General features: G+C 44.9%; 1 protein-coding gene across 1 annotated transcript in view; it reads right to left on the bottom strand.

Moving 5' to 3' along the window:
- The window catches only part of LOC308307234 (rho GTPase-activating protein 21-B-like), a gene marked incomplete at both ends in the record, with an annotated part of 201546 nt that overhangs the window by 107516 nt on the left and 67134 nt on the right, over window positions 1–26896 (bottom strand). The window contains one exon of the mRNA XM_080752407.1: window positions 7707–7904. Within this exon, the coding sequence (XP_080608533.1) occupies window positions 7707–7904 (198 nt within the window). The remainder of the gene's footprint in view (window positions 1–7706; window positions 7905–26896) is intronic.

Genomic DNA, 26896 nt, shown 5'->3' with positions numbered 1-26896 from the left:
TGGTGAAATCAGCGCGTGCGTGTGTGTGTGTGCCTGCCTGCCTGGTGTGTGAACTTTGTTTCAATCGTTTCAACTGCTGCGCATATTGGATATTCGTTAGACAAACCCAGACCCCCTGCACTCATTGGAGGAGCCGCATTTTTTTTCTTGTTTTTATCCCACAATTTTGGAACCCATTTTCACCCAGTGCCAATTCACCCTTCTACCACTTTTTCGAGTCACGTGTTCAAATACTGGATTCTGATTGGCTAAATTCCGGAGGTTATGAGAGGACCACTGCCGCAAAGTTGTGTGTCCGAGATCAATGCGCCTCAGTGTACATCCGGGGACTTTCCCCCAACCAACAAATGAAGGTCGCAGCGGTCCTATGTTTACTAACGTGCGTACTATCGTCGCCGATTTATTTGGATCCAATGCAATCCGCCAACTTTAAAGCCCCTTTTCTCTGAACCTATGCCTTTCTGGAAGCGAACAGCCTCTATTTACGGCCGGAACGGTCCTTCTAACTGACGTTAGCTTAGCTGTATGCTAGACATCTTTCTCTGCATGGAGTTGGCGTCATCTGGTGGTGAGTAGAAGATGTTGTTTGTGGAACTATTTGCTGTCGTCGCGGAAGTTTTATAGGCAATAATGATTGTAACTTAAGATCCTTGCAAGTTACAACTATGTGTTTTCTTTCATGTATACGGGAAAAAGTGGTAGAAAAGCTATTTACCACTCGGGGTCGGACATTATGCTCTCATAATGTCCTGAGTGCGGGTGTTATCGGACTCGGCTGCGCCTCGTCCGATAACACCCGCACTCAGGACATTATGAGAGCATAATGTCCTCTCACTCGGGGTAAATTGCTTACTTTGTCAAGTCCCGCCCATTGTCCTGCCCCTCTCCACACCCATTGGTTGCTGTGTCTTGGTGGGACATTCAGTGGGACATTCCATCCACTGAATGGAAACTACATTGCAGTGCACATCATGGGGTGATCACTGCTTGCCTCCAGTGAATTGTTTTTATTTTTTTTTATTTTTGTATGTTCTGTTCATTTCGTTGCTGAGTGAGGTCAGCAGACAACATGATGTGAGTGAGATGAAAAAAACCTGGGTGAAATGAGCCAATCTCATCAGGAAACAACGGTACTTAGTTACTTTACAGTACACCAGTGGAAAAAGACCGTCCCACCACCACATCAGTGACTGTACTTCTCTCTCTCTCTCTCTCTCTCTCCCTCTCTCCCTCTCTCTCTCTCTCTCTCTCTCTCTCCCTCCCTTCATGTTTAAATCCTTCATTTCCCTGGGGAGCAGCAGAACCAAGGGTCCTTAAAGCTCTAATCCGTAACGCCTCACATATGCTCTCTGTGTGTCTTTAAGACGGCCCTGTTTCCTCTGAGGATTTACATAAGACTGGTCTGACCTCCACCTACCCTCCCAAAACCCCGCCCACCCACCCCCACCTTGCTCCCAAACCCCCCTCCCACCCCCACGCTGCTCCCAAATCCACCAAACCCTACCCTGCTCTAAAGGGAGAGTGTTTTTCGCAGGTCTTTCATTCCAAGTGTATCAAAAAAGCAACAGGGTTAAGCACCGTTGGTCCGACCAGTTTAACGCTCACCAGGTTGGCATTCACCAGCATTGGCAGGTTAGCATTTCACCAGTGTTGATCATAGCTGTTGATTGCCGATCAAAAGTTGGTCATTTTGCCACAGTCTGCCACAGTTTTAGCCATAAAAAATACATCAGAGATAAAGGGCGTTAACACGTTGCAAGCCGCGGCAGAACCCTCTGAACAGAGGTAGCGCCGAAGAAATAAGCCATTTATTTACAAACATGTTTTAAAAAAACAAAGCCCACATGATAACAACACGTACTGGAGTGCTCGACACAGCGTACATATTCATCCTGCAGAGGTCGGCGATCTTACTTTGGCGAGGCGGAGGGGAGATCAATTCCATTCGTTTACGTGCGGCGAAGCAGGGAAAGGAGCGATAGAGAAGCGGCGCCCGAACGTGATTGAAACCGCGATCCACGAACAGAGACAAAGACCAGCCATCTTGTTTGAGCTTCTTGCTGAGTTTCAACACTGGGGAGAGGATGAGGCTCCTCCTGGCCAGCCATCCATCCAGAATGTGAGTCAACGGCGTGGCCTGCTGGATATTAGGAGTATCACACCCAGCACCAGAAAATGACTGTCAGAGCATATTAACCCTTTCAGATCGCTCCAAAAAGACACAGAGAAGAATTTCCGATGTTTTTTTTTTTTTTATTATAATTTATATCAAAAGTCCGGGAATAGACGGCGTGGCTGATGGGACCCAGTAGGAAGTCCGAGGGAGTACGGCCAGGCTTAGAAGGTGTTAAAGATGGGGAAATGCATTGGAGTATATGGAGAAAAACGGCCGTGCGATGCTCTCAGCGTCCATTCGAAGCAACCCGCGGTGAATGGGCTACTTCCAGGCGTAGCCCCGACCTAACGGTGAGATTTAAAGTTGTTACTGTAAATACAGTAAACGCGGCAAACGCGTCTTGGGCCTCCAGCGACATCAAAGAGTTTGACGCGTGGGCACCCGCTGAGTTAAAAGCCTTATAAGCCTTAAAATGAAGGCAACACATGCTTTAAGTGTCTATATTAGCCTACTACCAAAATGACTAAAGGCTACAAATACATAATGAGCATTTTCCCTGCAGCGCATCCTGGAGAGAATGTTGAAATTAAATATGTATTCTACACATGTTTACAGCACTGGAAAACGTTAAAGGGCCTACACCATGCTTTTAAAACTATATTTTTTGTATAAATATATGCTCAAAATTGAGTCTTAGACAGGTTTTAACCCTCAAAAAACACTCTGACCATTCTTTTTGTTTGTTCTAGCTCTACTATAATGAGGCTCTCCAGCTGCAATACCAAAACGGCCTCTGTTTGCTCAGGGGCGCATCTAGTGGGGTTTTTCCAGAAAAAAAAAAAGTTTTTTGGAAAAAAAAAGTTTTTTGAAAAAAATAAAATAAATTTCTTCAAAACTTCAAAAAAAAAAAAGTTTTTTGAAAAAAAAAATGTTTTTGAAAAAAAAAAGTTTTTTTTGACTCTGCATTGCATTTTTTGAAAAAAAAAAGTTTTGAAAAAAAAAAGTTTTGAAAAAAAAAGTTTTTTTGAATTATTATTTTTTTGACTCTGAAAAAAAAAACGGGAATCCGAGAGTGACGTCACTCTCGTCAACTCTCAGAACAGCACTGTTCTGAGAACCCGTGGAAAGCTTTTCATCTCTGTCTGCCCAAAACCAGAGAAAGACAACGGTCAGAAATAGGACTTTGTGAGGATAGAAGGTGCCAGTGGGACCCCAAAAAAAGGTTTTAAAATAGAAAAAGTGAAAATTCATAGTGTAGGTCCTTTAAGAATGTTTGTGTCATGTCTGTCCTCCTAGAGCAGTGCTACTCAACCCGCGGCCCGCGGGCCGCATGCGGCCCTTTCCTCATGTCTGTGCGGCCCGTCATGATCATGCCAAAAAAAATATGATTTTTCTAAGCCTGTCAAAGTTAACGCGAAACGCAAAACGCGGTGATGTTTGACCCTCGGTGCACTCCGTAGTTAGGGATAAGAGTCAGGAAGCGAATGCAGTAGCAGTGCAGAGATGCAGGCGGCTACACTAGAGCTACAGTACAACGAGACGGTCAGACAGACAAATATGCGGAGATTTTGCAGCAGACAACCACAGTCGGGCTCACTGGAGCGGAGACGCATGACGGTCGTGCGATATGAACGGCCGCGAAACCCGCGATCGTCATGTTTCAGGCTAATGAAGACCTAGCCCTTGTCTCCGCTGCTTGTCTCTCCCTCCGCGACTCCGCCAGTCAGCTCCGACTATAACTCTATGGCACCGACAGTGCAAGCATTCCAACAGATCGCGCTGCAGCCAAGGAACTATGCTTATTAACACAAATCTCCTCCAACGAGCTGTTGTGTTTTACAAAGCTCAAAGCATCAAACTGTTTTACAAGTACAGTGCATCTGAGGGGGAGTTGAACTGTACTTGAGTTATTTTTCCATACAATAACTCTCTTCACCAAAAATAGCCGATCTACAAGCTCACAATGCATCTTGTGGTGAGCTTGTAAGTTGTAGATCGGCTATTTTTGGTGAATGTCCCCCGGCCCCAAGAATAGGGATGCTGGGGTTTGAGTGATTGAATAATAAGTATAAACGTTTATTTATTTTAAATCTGTCCTATTAATGAAAAGGAGTGTTAGTGGCATGAGAAAACATACCTTTACATTGCCAAAGTTCACTAGCCTTGCATACCCATACACAGGGGAGGTTACAAAAAGGTTGAACCAGAACTGTTCATTTTCACTTCACATTTTGTGAATAAAGCCTAATTTGATAAAAAATTCAAATGTCATCAATTTCATCATTCCATCCATGACAATCTTTTGGTTCAATGAGGTTTGGCCTGGCTTATGGAAATGTGGCTGTTTTCCTTAATTATTAGACTGTGTACTGTACAAAATCAATGTAAACGTCCAAAATAGGACCGTCATTTTTAGCTTGCGGCCCTTTGGACTTTTGGTATTTTGCTGAGTGGCCCCTGAGCCATCTCAAGTTGAGTAGCCCTGTCCTAGAGAAACCATATTAAAACAGAAACAATATATTTTTCCATTTTCATACATTTAAAAAAAAAACTCCAGGGAGCCACTAGGGTGGCGCTAAAGAGCCGCATGCGCCGCTAAAGAGCCGCATGCGGCTCTAGAGCCGCGGGTTGCTGACCCCCGGGTTAGGGTTAAGGTTAGGTTTAGGTGTATCTCCGTCCCCCCGACTTTCGGTACCTCCATTCAGCCAATCACAAGCTCCCGCTGCCTTAACCCAGTTGCATTTTTGATACACTCGGACTGAAAGACCTGCAAAAAACACTCTCCCCTGCTCAAAATGTGGCTACGCGATTACTCCCCCCTATTCCATCCCCCTCCCCTGAAAAAGAAAAGAAAAAAAGAAGCAATTATGATAGCAATTCAGTGAATGTGCACGCACGCACGCATCCACGCACGCACACACACACTCGCGCGAGAGGATGAGGTGTGCTTTTTTTCTCTTCCAAGTCACGACTTGGAAGGTTATGTAATGATTCTTACCGTTATGAGAGTTTAAAGGGGTTTTTTTGTATCGATATTTCCGAGAAGCGCTGTGTTATGTCGTCTTGTAGCGGGGGTTCTCAAGGTGGGGTCGGCGGATCCCCCGGGGGTCCGCGAGGGCGGTGCCAGGGGGTCCCCAGCTAAAGTTGTTATGACAGCGTCACTATCATTTTAAACACTTTTTTTTTTGCGCAGACGCGTTGTGAGCTTGTAGATTGGTTAGTCGAGTTAAATTAACATTGATTTTACAATATAAATTGGGGTCTCAGAGATAGAAATGCCATTAAATGAGGGCTCCGTAGCCTAATGCATGTCAAACTGGGGGTCCTTGAAATTAAAATGGTTGAGAATCACTGCTAGTGCTGTAAAAATATTCTCTTATATGGGGGTCCCTGGATTATATTTTCAATTTGGGGGTCCTTGAAATGAAAAAGTCTGAGAACAAATGGACTAGACCAGGGGTCTTCAACGTTTTCAGGCCAAGGACCCCTTAGTCGAGAGAGAGATGAAGCAGGGACCCCACAACCTTCTCATACTGTAGATTGCATATAGTTTCATTGTTTGACAGCACAATTATCAGTGTATTTTGGATTCATGTCAATCTGTGTTTTCAGATATTTAACCACTTGGACCGTCAATACTTAATAAACTTTCACTCTGTACTTAATCTGCTCTTTTCCCCCTCTACACCAAACCTCTTTGCCGAAAATAGCAGATCTACAAGCTCTCAACCCAAATATGGACACTAGGGTTCAAGCGGTTCATATAAAAAATAAAAAAGGAGAAAAAAGGTTTCTATCACAAAACAATCTGGAGGACCCCCTGTAGTAACTCTGAGGACCCCCTAGGGGTCCCGGACCCCCTGTTGAGAACCACTGGACTAGACAACAGAACACTGGCTTCAGTTCAAACTGTCAGCTCCTCAGCCAACAGCTATAAGAGAGAAGAGCTCTAGCTCTGAACCCAGCCCTGGTTCTTAGAGAGAGAAGAGCTCTAGCTCTGAACCCAGCCCTGGTTCTTAGAGTGCAGAAGAGGTTGTCAAAACACACTTCACAACTAAATAAACACCGCTTATCCTGAACTATCACTGTCACACACACACACACACACACACACACACACACACACGCACACACGCACACACAAAGACTGCAAGGCCCTGCGGCAAATTTTGTCTTGAAACCACCCTAGCGTTTTCCCATTCTAGGGACGCAGCCAGTAGCCTATAATGCAGTGGTAGGGAACATACAGTCGTGGCTAAAAGCATTGGCACCCTTGCATTTGTAAAACAGAAAGAAAATATATATATATATATATCTTCTGGAAGCTTGGCAAATGAAAACATATTTTGCATCAACATACAGTATTTGGTTTGCAGAGGAACACAACATAAAACTAGAATAAATACAGAATCCTGGCTCAGTCAATCCTGACAATCCTGGCTCAGTCTACAAGCACACAACGCCTCGCACCGCGAGGCGTTGTGTGCTTGTAGATCGGCTGTTTTCACTACTTTTGTGCGACGGCCTTGTATGATGAAGCAGGGCTTTACTTTGCGAAAGAACATACACATTTGGAGATACAAGGTTTCCACCCGACAACGACGATATACTAGTGTTGTTGATGCTCTTATACCACCATTATTACTGGGGTTGGTGGGGGCCTGACAGTAGCACCCTGCGGGCCGCAAAAGGTGTGTTGTGTTTTTTTTTTTTTTTTTTTACAAATACAAGGGTGCCAATACTTGTAGCCACGACTGTAACTCCAGTGAAGCAGGCAGTAATGCAGACAGAGGTAGGGAACAGAACTCTAGCCTGCAGTGAGAGGCCGTTACAGAGACAGACATAATGCTGTGACATCAACATTCACCCACAGGACACAATGTGCTGCTGATGTCATCACAATGGACAAGTTGCACCCTCGGGTGCAATAAATAGGAGATGTTGGTCAGTTTTCTTTTGCTCAGACAGGCAGATATAAAGCTGACTGTGTGGGACAGTGATAAAGGAAATAGGCTGAGGCTCCATGCACAGCAGACATATCACCAGTAAGACTCCCTAATCGGGAGATAAGCGACCGTCAGGTCGCAGCATTATTTTAGGCCAAAATGTGTAGGAGCAGTGTCCAAAAATGTGTTTGAAAAAATCGGCCTGAAGGTGGTGCTAAATGGGACAGTTCCATGTTGATGACATGAGTGTAGAGCAAGTGTGTACCGATTTGCGTGATTTTAGGGCAAAATTTGTAGGAGCAGTGTCCAAAAATGTGTTTGAAAAAATCGGCCTGATGGTGGCGCTATATGGGACAGATCCATGTTGATGACATGAGTGTAGACATACTGTGTAGCGATTTGCGTGATTTTAGGGCAAAAATTGTAGGAGCAGTGTCCAAAAATGTGTTTTGCAAGAATCGGCCTCATGGTGGCGCTATAAGCGGGCCATGTAAGAATTGAGGGCCAAGGAATGTGATGTCACAATGTGATGTCGCAGATATCCAGGGTTTGATCTTTGGTGAGGTGATGTCACAACGATGTGATGTCACAATGTCAACGATGTGATGTCACAATGTCAACAATGTGACAATAGTTCTTCCTACCTTGAGTGAGGAGTGGACGGCTGACTCTGGAGGGTAGACGATGAAGTGTCTGAGCGTGAAGCCGAACCCCTGCGAGGTCCTCCGGAGCCGGAGCGTCTTGGGCCCCGGCCAGGAGAAAGGCTCCTCCCCCTCCCCGCCCCCAGGGGAGGGCGCGGCCGACGTGTCGCTCTGGTCACGCCCATCCTTCTGCTTATTGGCCTGACGAGCAGAGAGAGAGAGAGAGAGAGAGAGAGAGAGAGAGAGAGAGAGAGGTCAGTGTTATTCTTTAGATCACATAGCGATAGTTCTCCTACTCATTCCTTGACATTAGAATGTCAAGGAATGACTCCCGCTGTTAGGTGAAAAGAAACGGCTTGGACTCCTCATGCATAGAAGGTTGGCAGAGGGAGTGTAGTGCCCAGGATTACATTTAGACAATTGGCACTGGGTGAAAAATGGGTTACAAAATTGTGGGATAAAAATGTTCATTAAAAATCTCTTACATAAAACTATAAATAAAGGCCAAAAAGACGAAAAAAATCTTAAACACATATGGTTCCAAACACGAGTTTCCCGACTTGGCAGTTGAAAAAAAAAAGCTCTCCCTACTTCCGGTTTCGGCATGATCGTGACCGCGAAATGTTTGACTCCCAGAACAGCTCTATCTTTCAAACATGGCAGCCATGTTTGTTTACATTAGAAGAAAACACTATAGCCTATATCTTTTTGAATGCCTGAATGGATTTCCACCATTGACCCGTGCACATCATGCACATTAAAAGGTACGGTTCTGGCAACTGAAGACATTGAAGATTTTAATTCTTGGCAGCAAGCAGGTTAAAAGTAGTCCTTTAGCATCAGTTTGGAGTGAGTGATATTTGAAAGGAAACTGTGGACGAGCGTGTTGTCACATTCCACAGAGCGTTGCGTCAGATGGCAAACATCATCCCTCCATTCTGAACTGTAATCATGTGCGGGGCAGGACAGAGAATGACTTCATGACCATAATAAAGTTTCACAGCTTCAGATTAACTCCAGTGACATCACGAATACCAGAACAGAAGAGTCGCCGGAAAGAGACTCGCCTGGGCTGATGGTTAATGCCTTTTGATTGATTGATTGATTGATTGATTGATTGATTTATTAGAAGTTTTGGATAGGAAAAGGTAAAGTTTCATGACAGTTTCAAGGCAAGGCTTATTTGTTACTTTCCATTGTGATCCTTAATATCCTTATATAACTCCGTAAACACTGCCTAAATAGTTAAACCTAACCTTATTCCTAAACTTAACCTCAGTAAAACGGTGCCAAAACCCTAACCCTATGCGTAACCTTAACCCCAGAAAGATATGTGTGATCCTAAATTTATTTCTAACCTTATTCTCAGTAAGATAAATACAAGAATACAAATCTTGTCGCATTTCTTTCCGGTGACTCTACCGGTTACCCACATGACGTTACAGACACTCTGCTCACTTCACTCCTGGCTAGAAGTGCAGTAAAGTAAAGCAGCATTTGCTACAAAGACAAAGAGTCGTCTGTCTGTCAGAACATGGACCAGCCTATGGCTATAGGAGTAGGAGAGCTCCTCTCCTCTCCAATCTTTATGTTATCACATTATAGGGCAGACTGGTTACTGTTGAATAACAGGGTGTCGTTCTGCGGTCAAGGCCAGTGGCGCTACACTGCTAACTACACTGCTAACTACACTGCTAGCTACACTGCTAGCTACACTGCTAGCTACACTGCTAGCTACACTGCTAACTACGCGACCTCAGTTTTCCCGGTGAACCTGAGCGCAACTGTGGGGGCACAGGAGTGTGGGGAACATATAGCTTTATGTATTGAGAGGCACTCTTGCCAATTGCAAGATATTTAAAAGTTATTTGGGGCCATGATGATAACCTATTCTTTCCACGACTAGACTAAGGATTAGGATTTATATTGTTATTGTTTACAACCACAATTATTCACGTGTTGCAAGATCGCGGTTCCACTCGTTTTTACTAGTAGGCTAGGGTAGGCTTAGAAGCCTTTTCAGAAGTTAATTTAATGTTTTCCATTTAATCATTTCCTTTATCCTATCCTCATCTAATCTTGCGCTAATGCACGCAACTGTTTTCGCCAGGTTTTACGGTCTTATTTTAGTTGTTTCTCATTAGCTCGCGACCCTCCTTGCCCATCGGCCCCCACCGTGGCGCTCAGGTTCACCGGGAAAACTGCGGTCGCACCAACTACACTGGCTACACTGCTAGCTACACGGGGCGGTGACGGGGAAATCTGGGGAGGAAGTTAAAACTGGAGGTCATTCTGAGTCAGGTTGTTTTGTCACGTGTTAACTTTTTCGCCGCCGTTGACAGTCCTCACCGTCATTGAAAGGGTTAATACCATGGCGCCGTTGACGGTGAGGACTGTGAATCTTACTGTATATACAGTAAAGATATTATTACTTACTTAATGTCGCTCCGGTCCCGCTCGCATCGGTAATGTCGGCGATTTGTTTACAACGCACGTTGGGCGTGCACGCGAAGTGAAGCTCCTCAATGTTAAGTCAATGGAGAGGCCCATAAAGAAACTTCATTTAAACAAAATAGCCATTTTGAGACATTTTGCAGCAGATCTAAATGTAAACAAGGCACAAGGCAGGGCGCAGCCATCTTCATCTTCTTGTCGCACACTGTCATGTGACTAGATGACGTAATCGTTGCCGTCAAGTGATAATCCAAAAAAACAAAAACAACCCCCTTCCGGCCCTTCAAAATAATAGCGGCGGCCGACGGAGGAAATGACGTGGCACCGAGGCACCAAGCAACCTTCAGATTAAGAGGCAGTAGATGTGTTAAGCTGTTTGCACACTGCTGTTTTTTTTCGTTGCAAAATGCACCCTAAAATTAATACGAAACGGGCGGCAGACCCCTCAAGGACCCTTGAGGGTCCCCGGAAACCCACTTTCAAAACCACCCGTCTAAAGAATGGAAGACAGAATGTTGCACATGTACTGTCTACACGCACCAACAAACAACACACTGCAAATGAGTGGAAATGGATTCTCCTCATATAGGCTAAATGCTGGTGTCGTAGATCCATCACTGACTTGTTTCCCCTCCGCATGTTCCTCCAAACACATGTCATAACGTCAACCCATCCCCTCGCTCCCAATCACAACAATTACACAAGAGTGTGTCAGAGGAGAGAGACTGTGTGGTCTGGTGTCTCTCTACCAGAGGAGAGAGAGTCTGTGTGGTCTGGTGTCTCTCTACCACAGAGTCACTGGAGGACCATCAGATGAATCAGTACCAGGAACTTAGAGTCCCAGAACAACACTAAAGACTGACTATAACACCAAAGCCTGACATCATTTACACATCCTACACGTGTCACTTTTTTTTTTCTTCCCCAATTCTGAATTCCCATAGACAATGGTGGAAAAAGTACTCGCATGTTTTAAGTGTCGATACTGCAATGAAATAATCCGTTACAAGTAAAAGTCGAGCGCTCGCTGCGGCGCGGTCGAAAAAGAAACAAGCGTTTGTTCGGCAGTAAAAGAGTTAAAATAAGCATCAAGACAGTATCTTACATTTTGTATTAGCACATGCACTCCATATATTCCATAGGGCTGGACCCAGGGGGAACATACAGTAGATATGTAGAATGTTTTGTATGTTGTGTCATGATCAGGTGTCCCGTGTGTAGGTTTATCGTTTCATCTTGGCTCAGACAAATCTAAGTTCCTCCAACTTTTAGTGTGGCTGAGGGCATGAGGGGGACGTAGCAATGACGTATAACCGACCGTGTTGAGTTATAGGAAACGCACGAGGATGAAAGCGATTCCAGCAAAAGTACAGGGGCAAGCCACCTTTGTTTACATCCACGTAACACAACAACACATGCTGCAAGTGGAGCGTGGCGGCCGCAGGTTTAAGTGTCCTGTTTTACAAGCTGTTTAGAAGGCCCAGGGTGGTTGGGGCCTTGTAGAGGCTGGCTGGTGTGATCTCTGTCTGGGTGGTTTGGTGTGATCTCTCTCTCTGGGATGGCAACCGTAACCAGGCAGGCAACACAGTGAGTCACCCTCCTCACGCCCGTTTTCTTTAGGATAATGCTAGGGGGAAAAATACACACCCTCACATAGTACACAGCATGGGAATTCTTCACATGCGCACGGCAAGCATATTTCCACAGAAATAGGCCTTAGACGACCACGTGTGACACATGAAATATTACCACACAAACGTAGACACACGCACATGCATCTGGAATAAGTGTGAATGATGGAGGAATCACAGAGCAAACAAAGGCGCTGCCCCTGCCATCCATCTATCCATCCATCCATCGCTTCCCGGACGTGACTGGTCCCTTGTTAATGTTAGCCTAGAGATGTACGACGTCACCAGACCTCAAAGCACTCCCCAGGTTCTCCTTACTGTCACATGTACACACTAAACTCCTCACTGTGGAGGTAACTGGAGCTGACATTCTGAACACACACACACACACACACACACACACACACACACACACACACACACACACACACACACACACACACACACACTTACAAACTGACTACGTTGGGCGGAAACCTGGTTATGTCCACAACTGGTACTTTTTTCAGGATTCAAATTCGAAAGCGTCGAAAGTAGCAGATCGTCAAGCTTGAAACGTGTTGCTTCGCGTAGTTCGCATCGCATTTAAGGCTTGGAGAGCCGATACTTTTGATGCCTTTGTGTGTGACTCCGTATAAAGGGAAACACACACCGGACACGGAGGCGACGCGGAAGCGGCGCGTCAAAACATACAGCCCTGTTATTTTTAATGAACCAACCCACACCGGCGGCGCCAGACGCGTGCAGGCGCGGGTCTGCCGCCTCGCCTGCCGCACCGATACGACGCTGTCCTTTTTTTCCAGCGTTGCCGCGAGGTGAAAATGTTTTCTCCACCGGGGGAAATGGATGCGCCGCAACCACGCACTGGCACGCAGCACTTCACGCAGCTCAATACTGCGACGCGACCACGTCCAGTGTGTGCACCCCTTAACCCTGCAAGACCCGAATTAATTTCTACTGGCCAAAATAAATGTAAAAGAATCAGATGCTGTTGTAGGAGTCCTAATCACAGGAAAATGTAATGTTAAAAAATTAATAATGTTTTTGTAAGGTTTTATAGCCATAAATCATACATCATGCTCTAATTTGAATTTTGGGGATATTTTTCACAATAATAACATATGTACATGTTCTAGACATTCTAATGATCACGAAAAAATATATTACAGGCATTTTACTTGTGTTTTAGTGAGGAATAGCTTCAGTTAAAAAGTTAGATGTTGTTCGTCCAGACGCTGGAATTTCAACTTCTCTGTGAGGTGTGAATGTCAGTCTCTGTGGGGGGTATTTATATGCAAATATCGTGGCCAATGGCATTGTACAGGTAATACTAAACAATAGGATTTAATGGTGATGTTAATGTGAAAAAAGAACAGGAAAACTAACTATAACATTTTTTTTTTAAATGATTTAAAAAATGTTGCCAAAAAGCAACGCTGGGCCTTGCAGGGTTAATTAAGTTAATTTATGAAAAAGCGAACACAAAACAGTTAAAAGGATGGAGATAAGAGATTTCTGCCATCCACTGTGCTGGACCACCGTGTGTGTGTGCGTGTGTGTGTGTGTGTGTGTGTGTGTGTGTGTGTGTGTGTGTGTGTGTGTGTGTGTGTGTGTGTGTGTGTGTGTGTGTGTGTGTGTGTGTTTCTCTCCCTCTCTCTCTCTCTCTCTCCCTCTGAGTGAGACTAGTGTCACATCCATCATCATAATAAGCAGTGGAGTGGTGGTCTGGCCGCGGCACTAGCGTTAGCGCTAGCGGTGGCCCGCAGACAACGGCGCGCGGCCGCAGCCCCGCCACTCCGACCGGGACAGACCACCGCTACGCACCACAGCCTGCCAATCACAGGCCCTCGTCATCGTCCGCGCTGCCAGATTTCGCGGGACAAATTAAGCGACCAGTTCTATATGTAAGCGAGCTCAAAGGAGGAGCGACTATAGGCCAAATGAGCACTGTGTTATGTTGAAAATAGCAGCAACAAGAACTGCACTCTGTCAAGGTGCCAACTTGCACCTAGTGCACGAGAAGGCCATGTATGGCTTACTTGTGCGCCAGCAGAGCGTGCCATGAGGTGCGCTCACCACTGGCATCACCACTGGCATCACCACTGGCGATGTAAAAAAAATGCATGTACAGGAAATATTCAGGAATAGAGCAGTAAATAGGAGTTGAAAGAGCACATCTGTACATGTTTGTCTTTGTCTTTTGTTCAATGTAATATACAGAAGTAGTCTATGCCTCCAAAACAAAGCAATGTTGCACCACTATTCTCCCATATCTTTCCCACATTCCCATTACCATTCCTATTCTTATTCAATGTATTATTTAGCGCCTTTAGCAGAACGACATACAAAGTGCAAGATCGGATAAAACATCATAATCCACAGACTAACAAACAACAGGCTAAATAATCACATACGTTTAGAGTGCAAAGGAAAACAATCAAGTGCTACAACCGGGCCTGGAATTTCATCATTTTAGGGGCAAGGCCACTTGGCCTTTGGTGTTGTCCATCTTCTGAGGGCACAAAGGCCAAATGCCAGGACAGGAAGGCCATCAAATAAAACAAGATTTTAGTCCATTGAAAGAATTTGTTGAATGTCAGAGTTTTGGGATGATAACCAATCAAAGTCACTGGATTCAGTGGATTGGTTTAAAGATGGGGACACGGGGGAGTTAAGATTTCAGAATCTCAACAAAAGACACCGGTGTTTACACATTTACAAGAAAGAGACAGAGGAGAAAGTGGTACAGTCAGCTGGGGCATTAAGGCCACTGTGGCCTCAGGTCCTGCCATTTTTTGGAGGGGCACAAGGCCAAACTGAGGGGCAACGACGGCCATGGCATTCATGGCCTCCATGAAATTCCTGCCGTGGCTACAACGTAACAAGGTACTAGTCTCACATATAGCCAGTAGGGGTGTAACGATATAGTAACTGAATCGAAAAATCGATTTTAATTTGCAATGATCTACTATATTGTTTGCCAAAGCAAAATAGCCTACCGTTTTGGCTTTGTACCATATCGTAACGTTTTAAAATGCGGTAATCGGTATCGAATCGTTTTGCAATGCAAATAATTGATTGTATGGAAACTAAGTATTTGTGCCTTGTATTTGGCAACTTTAAGAGGGAAAATTAAAAGGAGGGGTCTAATAATTACATTTCCATTCCATATAGCTACTCTTGGTCTATCGATAAATGTGTGTAATCACTGTGTTCATGACAAGGTGGGTTTTTCCATATGTGTTGAAATATAATGTCCATGTATTTGCTAGATAATCACAGTGTTTACTTCCATAATAATAGATTTTTTACACATTTTACACAGATTTCATTCTTTGCTAAATAGTTACTATACCGATTTTAAATCATTGAATCGAATCGTATCGTATCATCACGAATGAACCAATATCGTCCATGTATCGTATCGTCAACCATGTATCGTGATGTGTATCGTATCGTTCAAATGTATTGTTACCCCCCAATAGCCAGTCTTTCTATCTATCTATCCTACTGATACAGAGTGTGTCTGGTTGTTTACATCAAGCATGGCATCATCTGTCCCACACATCTCATCCCCCCCACATTTGGCCCAAACATGGGGATCTCCTCCTCTCCCCTCCCCTCCCCTCCCCTCCCCTCCCCTCCCTGTCTGTCTGGGAGCAGCAGATGTGAAGGAGACCCCGGGGGGAGTGGGCTGGGTGTGGTGGACCCTAATGCCTGGTGACATCACCACCATTCACCCTGTTACTGGAGAGGAGAGGAGAGGAGAGGAGAGGAGAGGAGAGGAGAGGAGAGGAGAGGAGAGGAGAGGAGAGGAGGGGAGAGGAGAGGAGAGGAGAGGAGAGGAGAGGAGAGGAGAGGGGAGGGGAGGGGAGGGGAGGGGAGGGGAGGGGAGGGGAGGGGAGGGGAGGGGAAGAGAGGAGAGGAGAGGAGAGGAGAGGAGAGGAGAGTGTTTCTCAGTGATTTGTTTAGATTCCACACTTAGAGTTTCATGTGGAATTGGGTTATGCAACAGCAGAGCCATTAGTATGTCACAAAGACCCTATGTTTACTGAGGACATGTACGCACGCACGCACGCACGCACACACACACACACACTTTCCACCTATACTCTATAAATAAGGTATTGAATTATGAATGGTGTGTTTGGGGGTAGAAGCATAGAGAAAGCATTGCTCAGTAACGCTGGTGGATGTAACACATCGCCTTGGTTTAGATTCTACCAACAGAGGCTGGATTATGAGTCTGAAAAGGTTAACGTTCATTACACTCAACGAACACAGGTTATCTTGGTTTAACCAACCAACAGAAGCCAGTAGGTGTCATTTGCATGCATTTGTTTTCCTACATGAGTCTGGGAGTATACCATCATGATATCTCCCTCTCTGTCGCTGTGAAATTCAAATTCTAATGTGCTTCATTGCATGCTTATATTGCCAAAGCATTACACACAGTATGATACTGTATGAATTAAATACAGAGGGCTTTCAACGTAAAAAAAAAAAAGACAGTAAATGGTCTTATTTGAGATGTTCCTTTTAGGCAGGCTGTTTAACTGTGCTTGTACTACATTTCAATTGTATTGACTATACTTGTACTGTTCTCCATTTTTGTCTAATCAATCAATCAAAACAAAATGATAATGATACATATTCAGAATCAAAATAAACACAGCCAAGGAAAAGCAAGCAAAAGCAAAATCACATTATTCTATTAACTGTGTTCTCTCACCCTGTCTCTCTCTCACACACAGAGAGAGAGAGAGAGAGAGAGAGAGAGAGAGAGAGAGAGAGAGAGAGCACAGGTCCATGGTCTCTCCAGCATTAGTCACCCAGAACGTTCACTTAGTGAAAAGGAAAATATGGCCCACACTAAACTAAACCCCACCTTGGCTCCACATCTCCATGAAGGAACACTTTATATCCCAGACAACTCTATGGTGAGCATTGAGGACAGAACGTGTAAGAAACATGCCTGAATCAGGGGTCTTCAACAGGGGGTCCGGGACCCCTAGGGGGTCCTCAGAGTTACTACAGGGGGTCCTCCAAATCTGTGTGTGATAGAAACCTTTTTGTTCTCCTTTTTTTATATTAACCACTTGAACCCTAGTGTCTATATTGGGAGAACTTGAGACAAAAATAGACGATCTACAAGCTCACAATGCCTCGCAGCGCGAGGCGTTGTGAGCTTGTAGATCGGCTATTTTCATCAAAGAGCTTTGGTGTAGCAAGGGAAAAGAGCAGACTAAGTACAGAGTGAAAGGTCAAGTTTATTAAGTATTGACGGTTCAAGTGGTTAAATATCTGAAAACACAAATTGACAAGAATCCAAAATACACTGATGATTGGGCTGTCAAACGATGCAACTATTGGCATCTTCTAACAGGTTGTGGGGGTCCCTGCTTCATCTCTCTCTCAACTAAGGGGTCCTTGGCCTGAAAACATGGAACATTGCCCTGAATCAGAGGAGAGTTGTATTTTTCCAGAGGTGTTTGGGGTGGAGGGGGATCAGTGGAAAAACGTGTCCGAGCCTCACCAGCAACCAACAGAGGAGGAAAAGAGACAGTTGTCTTTGCAAAACGCTTTCGGAGTAAACGTCTGAAACTACCGCTGGGAGCTACGATAAACGAAACCCGACACCCCCTGATACACACACACACACACACACACACACACACGCACACACACACACGCTGGCGTTACAAGAAGATATCGGTCAGTGAAACTGGACTACCCCTCTAGCCAGACCAGTGACGCACGTGAAAAACATTCCAGAGAGGCAACACAACAAAGTGTAGCCAGACGCTAATCTCTCTCTATCTCCAACTCTCTGCAAAATGCTTTCCTACGTAACCACATAAAACTGTTCCTATATTACCCTATACAACTGCCCCAGCACTGACAATGCTTAGAGGGATATGTGCTACTAGTGTCAAGTCTCCTTAGTACTTAGGACTCACCTTAACTCTGACGGTGTACACAGGGTCCATTTGGTTCCAGGTGTACACTGTCAGAGTTACAGACTTCTAAAGGGTCCATTTGGAACTCCCTCAAGGAATTTTGAGAGTCCCAGGACCTCACTTTGAGAACCACAGAACTTCAAGTTAACATAGGTAAATAAATAAAAAGGAAATCCAAGAGAGGAAACGCCAAACTGAATCAACCCTAGGGACACACAGCCAGGCCCCACCTGAGAACTGGGCAGCGTATGCTAGTTTAACACTTCGGTCCAGTGCACGTGCACACATAGACATAACTAAAGGCAGCTTTCAAGAGAATTGTCTTGTCCAAACTCTCCTGAACTTGAATGCAGCATCTTATGTTGAAAGAATTGCCCTCCCTGTGTAGAAATCCATGCCGTTACGGCACATGTCCTGCATTGACTTGATAATGCTTTCAGTATTGTATCAGGCACCGAAAATAGCCGACCTCCAAGCTCACAATGTGCTCACAATGTGAGCTATTTTCGATATTTTCACCAAAAGACCGTTTTAGAAATGTCAGCCTCTGCCTCTCTAACACTAGGGACTTTAAGCAAGGATGGCTACGGCAGCCCGCTACGGTAATCGGACACGGATAAGTGCTCGATAGATAAACCTTCTTGCTGTCGCAGTCGCATATTACCCACTATAAGGCAGAAACTACCTTTCCGCGTAGCTTCTACAACGTTAGCTGCATAGACGCCTCGCCATGGGAACCAAAGAGTTCAGTAAAAGGGGGTGGGAACTCGTCACCGACGGCTGTTTGCTCAACGATTTTGACTGCTACGGCGATTGCGTCATAGCAGCTGTACTTCCGCCTAGCGGAGCCGTCCTGAAAACCGTCCAAGCTTAAAGGACAACTTTGTTTTTTTACAACAAGGGTTCACATTTTAGATTGTAATTAGACAAAAGAAAAAGTGAGTGTTAAAATGTTTTCATTTGCTTCGTTCTATTGTTTTATCGCGTTTAGCGTGCTAAAATGTGGGGCATGCGTACGCATGGGGGCATGCGTACAAGTGGCTAAATATGTCTTCTTAGACACAAGCCAGCAGTTTCTTTATTGCTATTTACAGTAACACTTCTAGCCCCCATAAGTCACATCCAACCATGAAAGGTTGCGTTGTATCTTGGGAATGGGCTTATTCTGTGTAAAATGACATATTTAGCCACTTGTACGCATGCCCCCAACCACTGAAATAAGAATCTCTAAAACAATAGAAAGAAGTAAATTAAATAATTTTAACACTCATCTTTTATATTCTTTAATTAAGATCTAAAATATGAACCCTTGTTGTAAAAAACTAAAGTTGTCCTTTCAAGTCCCTATTCTCTGCACGTCCCTGCATGCTTCCGTCCGGGTGGTTCCACCTTACCCTGGATCTGACGCAGTTCCGTCGGGAGGCTTGTCGGAGCCTGGCCCAGGACACTGAGGATGAGGAGGATGAGGAGGACCGCTGACCACCACCCAGCCCGCTCAGCTCCAGCTCCCCCCAGTAGGCCCTGGCCAGCAGCTGGAACCACAGGCAGTAGGGCTCCGACAGGCAGCCGTCCACCCCGGCCAGCCGCGCCCAGGGGCACGACGAGGAGGACCCCCCAGACCCCCCACCGGAGGGGCAAGAGGAGAGGGTCCCGGGGGAGCAGCATCCCACCTGGGCCTGGTCCGTCTCGTCCTCCTGGGGGTCCAGGAGGAGCTGGCAGGAGGAGGGACGTCCCGGCGCCGCCGCCGCCAGCCCCCCGTTCCTCTGGGCTAGCATGGCGTCATCATCGCCAGAGCCTTGTATTATGGAGAGTTCTGCCAACGCGGGAACGTCAGAGACAGCAACACCGGCCACGTGGTTCATGTGACTCCAAATGTCACTTTAATCCCTCATAGACTCCAATGCATTCTGGAAACTTACGGTTCAAGCTTTGTCACTATAAGCCAATAGATGCGTGTGTAGAAGACCTGAACCATGAAGTGAACGGGAGTGCCGCGACTCTCTCTCTGAATACAAGGCTCTGGGCATCGCCAGAGAGGCTGAGGGCTGGCTGGTCGGTGCGTCAAAGCCAAAAGCTGGATTTAAGACGGCTTGTAAGAAGTTAGAAATCCACACAGCATGTGTTGCTGCTGCCTCTCCCAAAAATGTGATCCCAGACACCCAGGCTCTTCCTCAGACCTCGGAAAGAATCGGGTTCAGAAACATTTCCAATCAAAACAAGACCAAAAACTTAACAAAACTGTATTCCATTCCTGGACGGACAGAAAGACGGACACGGCAGGCTCCTTGCTCTTCTTCAGACTTCTCTCTTTCTTTCTCTCTCATACTTTTAGGTTACTTTCTCTCTTCCTCTGGTTCCTCTTGGATTTTCTGTGGACGATCCGTTCTGTTCCGTTCTGCTCCTCTTCTCCACAGGACTCTGGGAGTAGCCTGAGTTACACTCCTCTCTCTCCTCTCTCTCTCTCTCTCTCTCTCTCTCTCTGTGTGTGTGTCTCTATGTCTCTCTCTCAGAGCAGAGGGCGTCCCTCATACTCCTGATGTTTCCACTCCAACAGAGTGGAGCCCAGTGCACTGAGGGCTGTCCCCCTCTCTCTCTGTGTCTCTATGTCTCTCTCTCTCTCTCTCTATGTGTCTCTATGTGTCTCTCTCAGCCCAGGGCTGAGTGCACTGAGCACTGCAGACCCACTGACTGACTCACACCCACCCACCCAACACACACACACACACGCACGCACGCACGCACGCACGCACGCACGCACGCACGCACGCACGCACCCGGCTGGAGCAGCCAATAGTGAGCTCTCTCTTCCCTTCCTCTCTCTCTGTCTTAAAAAGTTTTAGATGTTGTGCATCGGCCAACACGGGCACACTTTCTCTCGCACACACACACACGCACACACGCACACACACACACACACACACACACACACACACACACACACACACACACACACACACACACACACACACGTCCAAAACTGTTACTGTTCACGATTCAAATTCAAAAACATAGAGGAGAAGGCCTTATGCACACCTACAGGGACAGGTGCGTTGGAACAGTGACAATGACGAATGGAGAAGAAGAGTCCCGCACACTGTCTTCACTCACAATAGATTTAATACAACGTTTCGGTCGTTCAGACCTTCATCAGGCATAAATTCAAAAACATAAAATATGTCAGATCTACAAGCTGGAAACTCAAAGCTTGCAGAGCTGCTACTATTGATTTGAATCAATGAAAGTAGGGGTGTTAATATTACACAAAGTACAGCAACAATACGAAGGCCAGGGGCAGCAGGCACAGAGCAGACAGGACCCTGCAGTGAGGAGGACCCCACGTTGTGTTCACTGTCTGTGGAAGAGGTCAAGTGGGGCGACGCACATAAGACTCCATATGGGCTCTGTGAAATACTGTATGAACTGAGCGTCCCCCCCCAGCGCAACACGGTCACCTCGGAAAACACAAGGAAGTCGATCAAATAGAATCCATTTTATGTTACTGCATGGTCTATTACTCTCTTCAGATATTTGTAAAAACATTCTTGAGAGCAACGTTTAGTTGTAAATGACGCTGTGTGTTTGTTTACATGGCTGTCATGTTGGATACGGCATAACATTCACGCAAAGCAACAGGTGCCTTTGATTAGGTAGCGGTCTGTTATAGAGCGGAGCGGTCTGTTATCAAGTAATAACACACTGCTGATGTCAGTGATTGAGTCAGATTGACCAATCAGAATCAAGCATTCAACCAAGCTGTGTAATAATTTTGAATATCCTACACATAAATAAATCGGTTAAAATTATATATATCTTATCCTAAATAGCTTATCCGGCCACACAGAAATCAGCTACACATACGTGTATACCAAGGGTCTTCAACAGGGGGTCTTCAGAGTTACTACAGGGGGTCCTCCAAATCTTTGAGTGATATAAAAAAAAAATCTTATTTTTTTATATTAAGCACTTGAACCCTAGTGTCCATATTTGGAGAACTTTAGCCAAAAAATTGCTGATCTACAAGCTCACAATGCCTCACGCTGCGAGGCGGTGTGAGCTTGTAGATCGGCTATTTTCGGCAGTGAAAGGTTAAAAGGTTCAATTGACGGCTCAAGCGGTTAAATATCTGAAAACACAAATTGACATTAATCCAAAAAACACAGATAATTGTGCTGAAACTATGGAATCTATGAAAAGGTTTTGGGGGTCCCTGCTTCACCTCTCTCTCAACTAAGGGGTCCTTGGTCTTCTTGGAAGAACCCTTGCGTATACAAACTCCATAACCTTTGCATCCAGCGTCCAGTGAGCGAGAGAGAGAGGGGAGAGGCTGCTCTGTCTCTCCATGCTGGAAGTCCCTGTGGTCTAGCGGTGCTTAGAGCAGCATGGCTGAGAACATGCTCACATAAACCCTGTAACCTTTCCTCTTAAACCACTCTCCCTCCTCCGGCTGGAGGTTATGTAACACAGGGCCGGCCGTTCGCCATCAGCCAGAGAGACACCTTCTGAGGGGCTCTCAAGGTAAATAAGGTTTCTCCACAGAAGCCTCTTGGCAAACTGTTTTTATTTAAAGAGTAATAGCGAGAGAGAGAGAGAGAGAGAGAGAGAGAGAGAGAGAGAGAGAGAGAGAGAGAGCACTGTTATCGTCACTGTAGGGCAGAAACCTCTCCGTGTCAATGTTGATTTGACAGCAAATTTTGATTTAGTTTTAGTCATGGTCTTTTCAAAACTAAATCCACAGTTAGTTTAGTCGACTAAAATGTGTCTCAGCAGGCTGTGATGGCATCATAATGCCTGATTTATACTTAGCTGCATGCCAAAAATAGCTGATCTACAAGCTCACAATGTGTCACAAGCTTGTATATCAGTTATTTTCAGAACTTGACCCCTGTGTTTACTGGATCCTTTCTCCACTGGTCCCACAGGAAGATTTTAGTTTTGCTTTTATTTGTTGACAAAATTCTCAGTATATTTAGTCTTCATAGCTTCATTTGATTTAGTTTTCGTCAGTGAAAAAAGTAGGCGTATTTTTAGTCGACAAAATCAACACTGCTTCATGTTCTAACAGTTTGCTTTTTTATCCTGAAATTAAGCCATACTTGATCATACTACAGTCTACAGCGTCACACTAAACCATCAAAAGAAGATATGCTACTTTTGATATCTTTTAATTTGATTTGAATCCTGAAAGGTTTTGGGACATACAGTATGAGGTTTCCAGCAGACAGAGACTGTATGCTCTGTCCTGATGGCTTTTGGTGAGAAGCTCTTTGGCCGTAAAGATACTGATTAAATATTTGATCACGTCTTTCTGCTGATCAGGACAGTCTGTAGCTACCTCAACTGCTGAAGTAAGAGAGAGACGTACTTCCAATGCTTCGGGAGAACGACTCTCTACCTTTTCAACAGTCAGCGAGTTCCCCTCCCCTTCCAAATTCCTCTTCATTTTTATTGGTCCGCTAGTTTGCCGATAACCTTGTCGGATCAGCCGGGTATTGGCAGCAGCGGGGGTGGTATTGCACAATGTCATGCTTTGCAAAAAGAGAGCTAAAAAAATGGTTACTCGACAACCAAACCTTTAACCATGTATAGTCTAATAATCTAGTGCACTTTGACAGCGTATCCTGTGTTACTTGAATCCTTGATTTACTTGAAAGCAATACTGCTGTGGACTGTGGATGAAAATGAGCATCGTTGCTGAATCCGGTAAATGTATTTACATTGCATTTATGTAATCTCCATTAACACATTGACCGCCATTTTAACATACCTCCGTACTCCCACCTGCCATTCGTCTCCATAGACTTCCATGTAATTGGGTGTGCACGGATCATGCACACCCATGCCTAGATAATGCACCACGTGTGTCCACATTGCTCACAGCTTTCAAACAAAAAAATCCGAATGGAAATCCGTTCAGGCATTCATGAGATAGCAGCCATTATGTTTTACACTGTTGTGAGCTTGGAGGTCTGCTACCTGAGTTGTATGGGGGTTGTATGGGGGTTAAACATGCAATTTCGCGATTGCTATCATGCCTACTCCATTTTTGGGGGTCAAAATTTTTTTTTGAAAAAAAAAATTTTTGAAATTTTTTTTTTTTTTTTTTTTTTTTTTAATTCTCGGGACTATCGGGCCTGGCGGGGAAAGACATTGGAATAATCTCGGGACTATCGGGCCTGGCAGGGAATGAGTTAATATGCATTGCCGTCTAAATAAACAAATACAGTAAAAGTAGAGAGCTGTACTGTATGTCGACCGTGACCGAAAGACAGGAGATAAAAGGCGGATAAAAGCAGAAACATTTGGTTTTCTTCTCAGAAGGGTGGCCTGGTGTCTCCCTTCCCTCAGGCATAAAGTCTTCTGCCAGGGACTCTCCGTACCAGAGCCTCTGCTGCTCTGCATAGGAAGGAACCAGCTGACATCTGGGGCATCCAGGACAGGCTGAGGACCTGGTGGTAGGGAGGTCTCCACACTGTCCTGGGGAAAGCCCTGGGATCCCCCAGTTCAATGTTCAAAGATAGCAGGTGTACAAGCCCGCATGCACAGCATGAAGTGACACACTGTGAGGTTGTACATCTGCTATTTCAGTGATTGCTATTTTTTATTGAACATGACTGTTCAAGGACCCCAGCTTTGAGAGAACCATTAATCTACACGCAGCAAAAATACATCATAACCTGTTGCGTGACAGATCAAACTACCAAAAGGTGGCTTTTCTTCCAGACTGTCGGGACAAAAACAGTTCTAAATCAATCTTCTAGGTTTTAAAACAGATCTAAACCAGTAAGACGCCCAAGGGTGAAAAGCAACCTCTAACCCTTACCCTAAAGGGCGAGATCGCGCCATTTGTCTTGGCCATACTGTATATGGGCATCATCTGGGATACAATCCCTTTTATGCCCATATATGGAGATCCCTAACAGAATCCATGTTATGCCCATATATGGAGATCCCTGCTCCGAGTATCTGACATCACTAATGCCTTTTATGCCCATATATGGAGATCCCTAACAGAATCCATTTTATGCCCATATATGGAGATCCCTGCTCTGAGTATCTGACATCACTAATGCCTTGTATGCCCATATATGGAGATCCCTAACAGAATCCCTTGTATGCCCATATATGGAAATCCCTGCTCTGAGTATCTGACATCACTGTGATGTCACCTGTGATGTCACAGTGACACATCATTACACGTATACATATATACATACATACATAAGGACAAGTCAAGCTGTACCGGTTCTGACAGTAAACTGCGACCTGCAGTCGCAATCAAAGTTCCAGGTTTTTTCCAGACTTCTGGAAGGGGAGAAGGGCCAACTACACCCGCACGATCACGACAGGGCAACCATGAAAACAACAACATAGTGTAAAGGACCAGTGGAATGTTCCCTGGTCTGGTGTTGGACATTCCATTACCAACCAGTCCCTCTGCACCACATCTCAATATAGAATGCACTGTATTTAAACTGTATGGAAAACATGGCAGGAATAGCACTCCTACACACAAGACACATTCATGGTATTTATGCAATGTCCAGGCATGGAAGAAGAAATACTCTATAAGTACGGAATCCAAAATAAAAGTACAAATGCATCGGCATCAACATGTATTTAAAGTACATGCTGCAAGCTTGTAGATGTGCTATTAAAAAATAAATAAATGGGAAAATGTGTCTTTGATTATTTTAATCCGATTCTATAGTCTCCTAAATCCTACTAAGGCTACTCCATCTATTGGTTGCGTACGTAGTGATGGGTTGCATTTGTAGTCCAAAACGACCATGTTGAGGACCAACGCAGGTGTTTCTATTTGTCTGATTGGCATAGAACTGATGTTCTACGCCCATCAGAACACCTAACATGGCTGGTGTAGGACTACAAATGCAACCCATGAATACCACCACCCATCTTCAAAAACTATTTGTGCCAGACGGCCAGGGAACTTCAGAAGCAAAGATTGGAGTTACAAATGTTTTTTTTGGAGTTGGAGTTAAAAATGTTTTTTTTTTGTTTTGTTTTTTATTTTTCAAATAAATTGCAGATCTACACATGCTTTGACTGCAGCATGGCGTGGCCTGCAGTTGGACTTTGACAAGCAGTGAGCTAAACTGCATGACGTACAGTAAGAAGTACGTAAAGCGTAGTGCTCTCTGTGTGCCTTTAAATCTAAACCACATGATAAGGAGATATGTCAGGGCGGGGGGGCTGGAAACTTGAATAGCATTCCTGATGGGAACACACACACACACACACACACACACGCACACGCACACGCACACACACACACACACACACACACACACACACACACACACACACACACACACACACTCGGTGCCCAGAAATATTATGGCGTTGTCGTGGCAACGCACCAGACCACAACAATGTCGGCCATTGGACCGGCGTGTTCCCCACGGGCTGTCATGTGACCTCACTGTGGAGTGCGTGTGTGTGTGTGTGTGTGTGTTGTGTGTGTGTGTGTGTGTGTGTGTGTGTGTATGTGTGTGTGTGTGTGTGAGTGAGTTTGTCTAGCTATACTTATGGGGACTAAACGCATGTTCACACAGTCACCTGCAGGGGACCTCTGACAGTGTGGGGACAAAATAGTAGGTCCCCACAACGGTTAGGGTTAGGTTTAGGGTTAGGTTTAGGGTTAGGGTTAAGTTTAGGGTTAGGTTCAGGGTTAGGTTCAGGGTTAGGGTTAAGGTTAGGGTTAGGGTAAGGACACAGGACTTGCATAAAAAAATGAATGGAAGTCTATGTAATGTCCTCACAAGTGATGTAAATATATAGTGTGTGAATGTGTGCGTGCGTGCGTGCGTGTGTGTGTGTGTGTGTGTGTGTGTGTTATTTGCCTAAGTTCAAATGTGGAGACAGGAATTTTTCCTCCCCTTCCCAATACTTATGTCGACATCCAAAACTTGGTACCAAAATAGGGGAATTAAGAATTATTCGTTATAAAGTGCGGCCAAAAAAGCTGACAAGATAATAGTGTAAAATATTACAGCAAGAGATTATAAAGACACATTAACTGAAGTATATCAAAATAAAAAAAATAAAAAATAAATAAAAAGAGTTGTTTACTTTAAATTAGATATCATCATGGGATACAGATTAGCATACGCTCACCGATAACAATACC

The sequence above is a fragment of the Nannobrachium achirus genome (assembly GCF_963921795.1).
Source record: "Nannobrachium achirus genome assembly, chromosome: 21".
In the NCBI taxonomy this organism is placed as follows: domain Eukaryota; kingdom Metazoa; phylum Chordata; class Actinopteri; order Myctophiformes; family Myctophidae; genus Nannobrachium; species Nannobrachium achirus.
The sequence above is the reverse complement of the archived record's forward strand: the minus strand, read 5'-3'. Positions and strand labels throughout refer to the sequence as shown.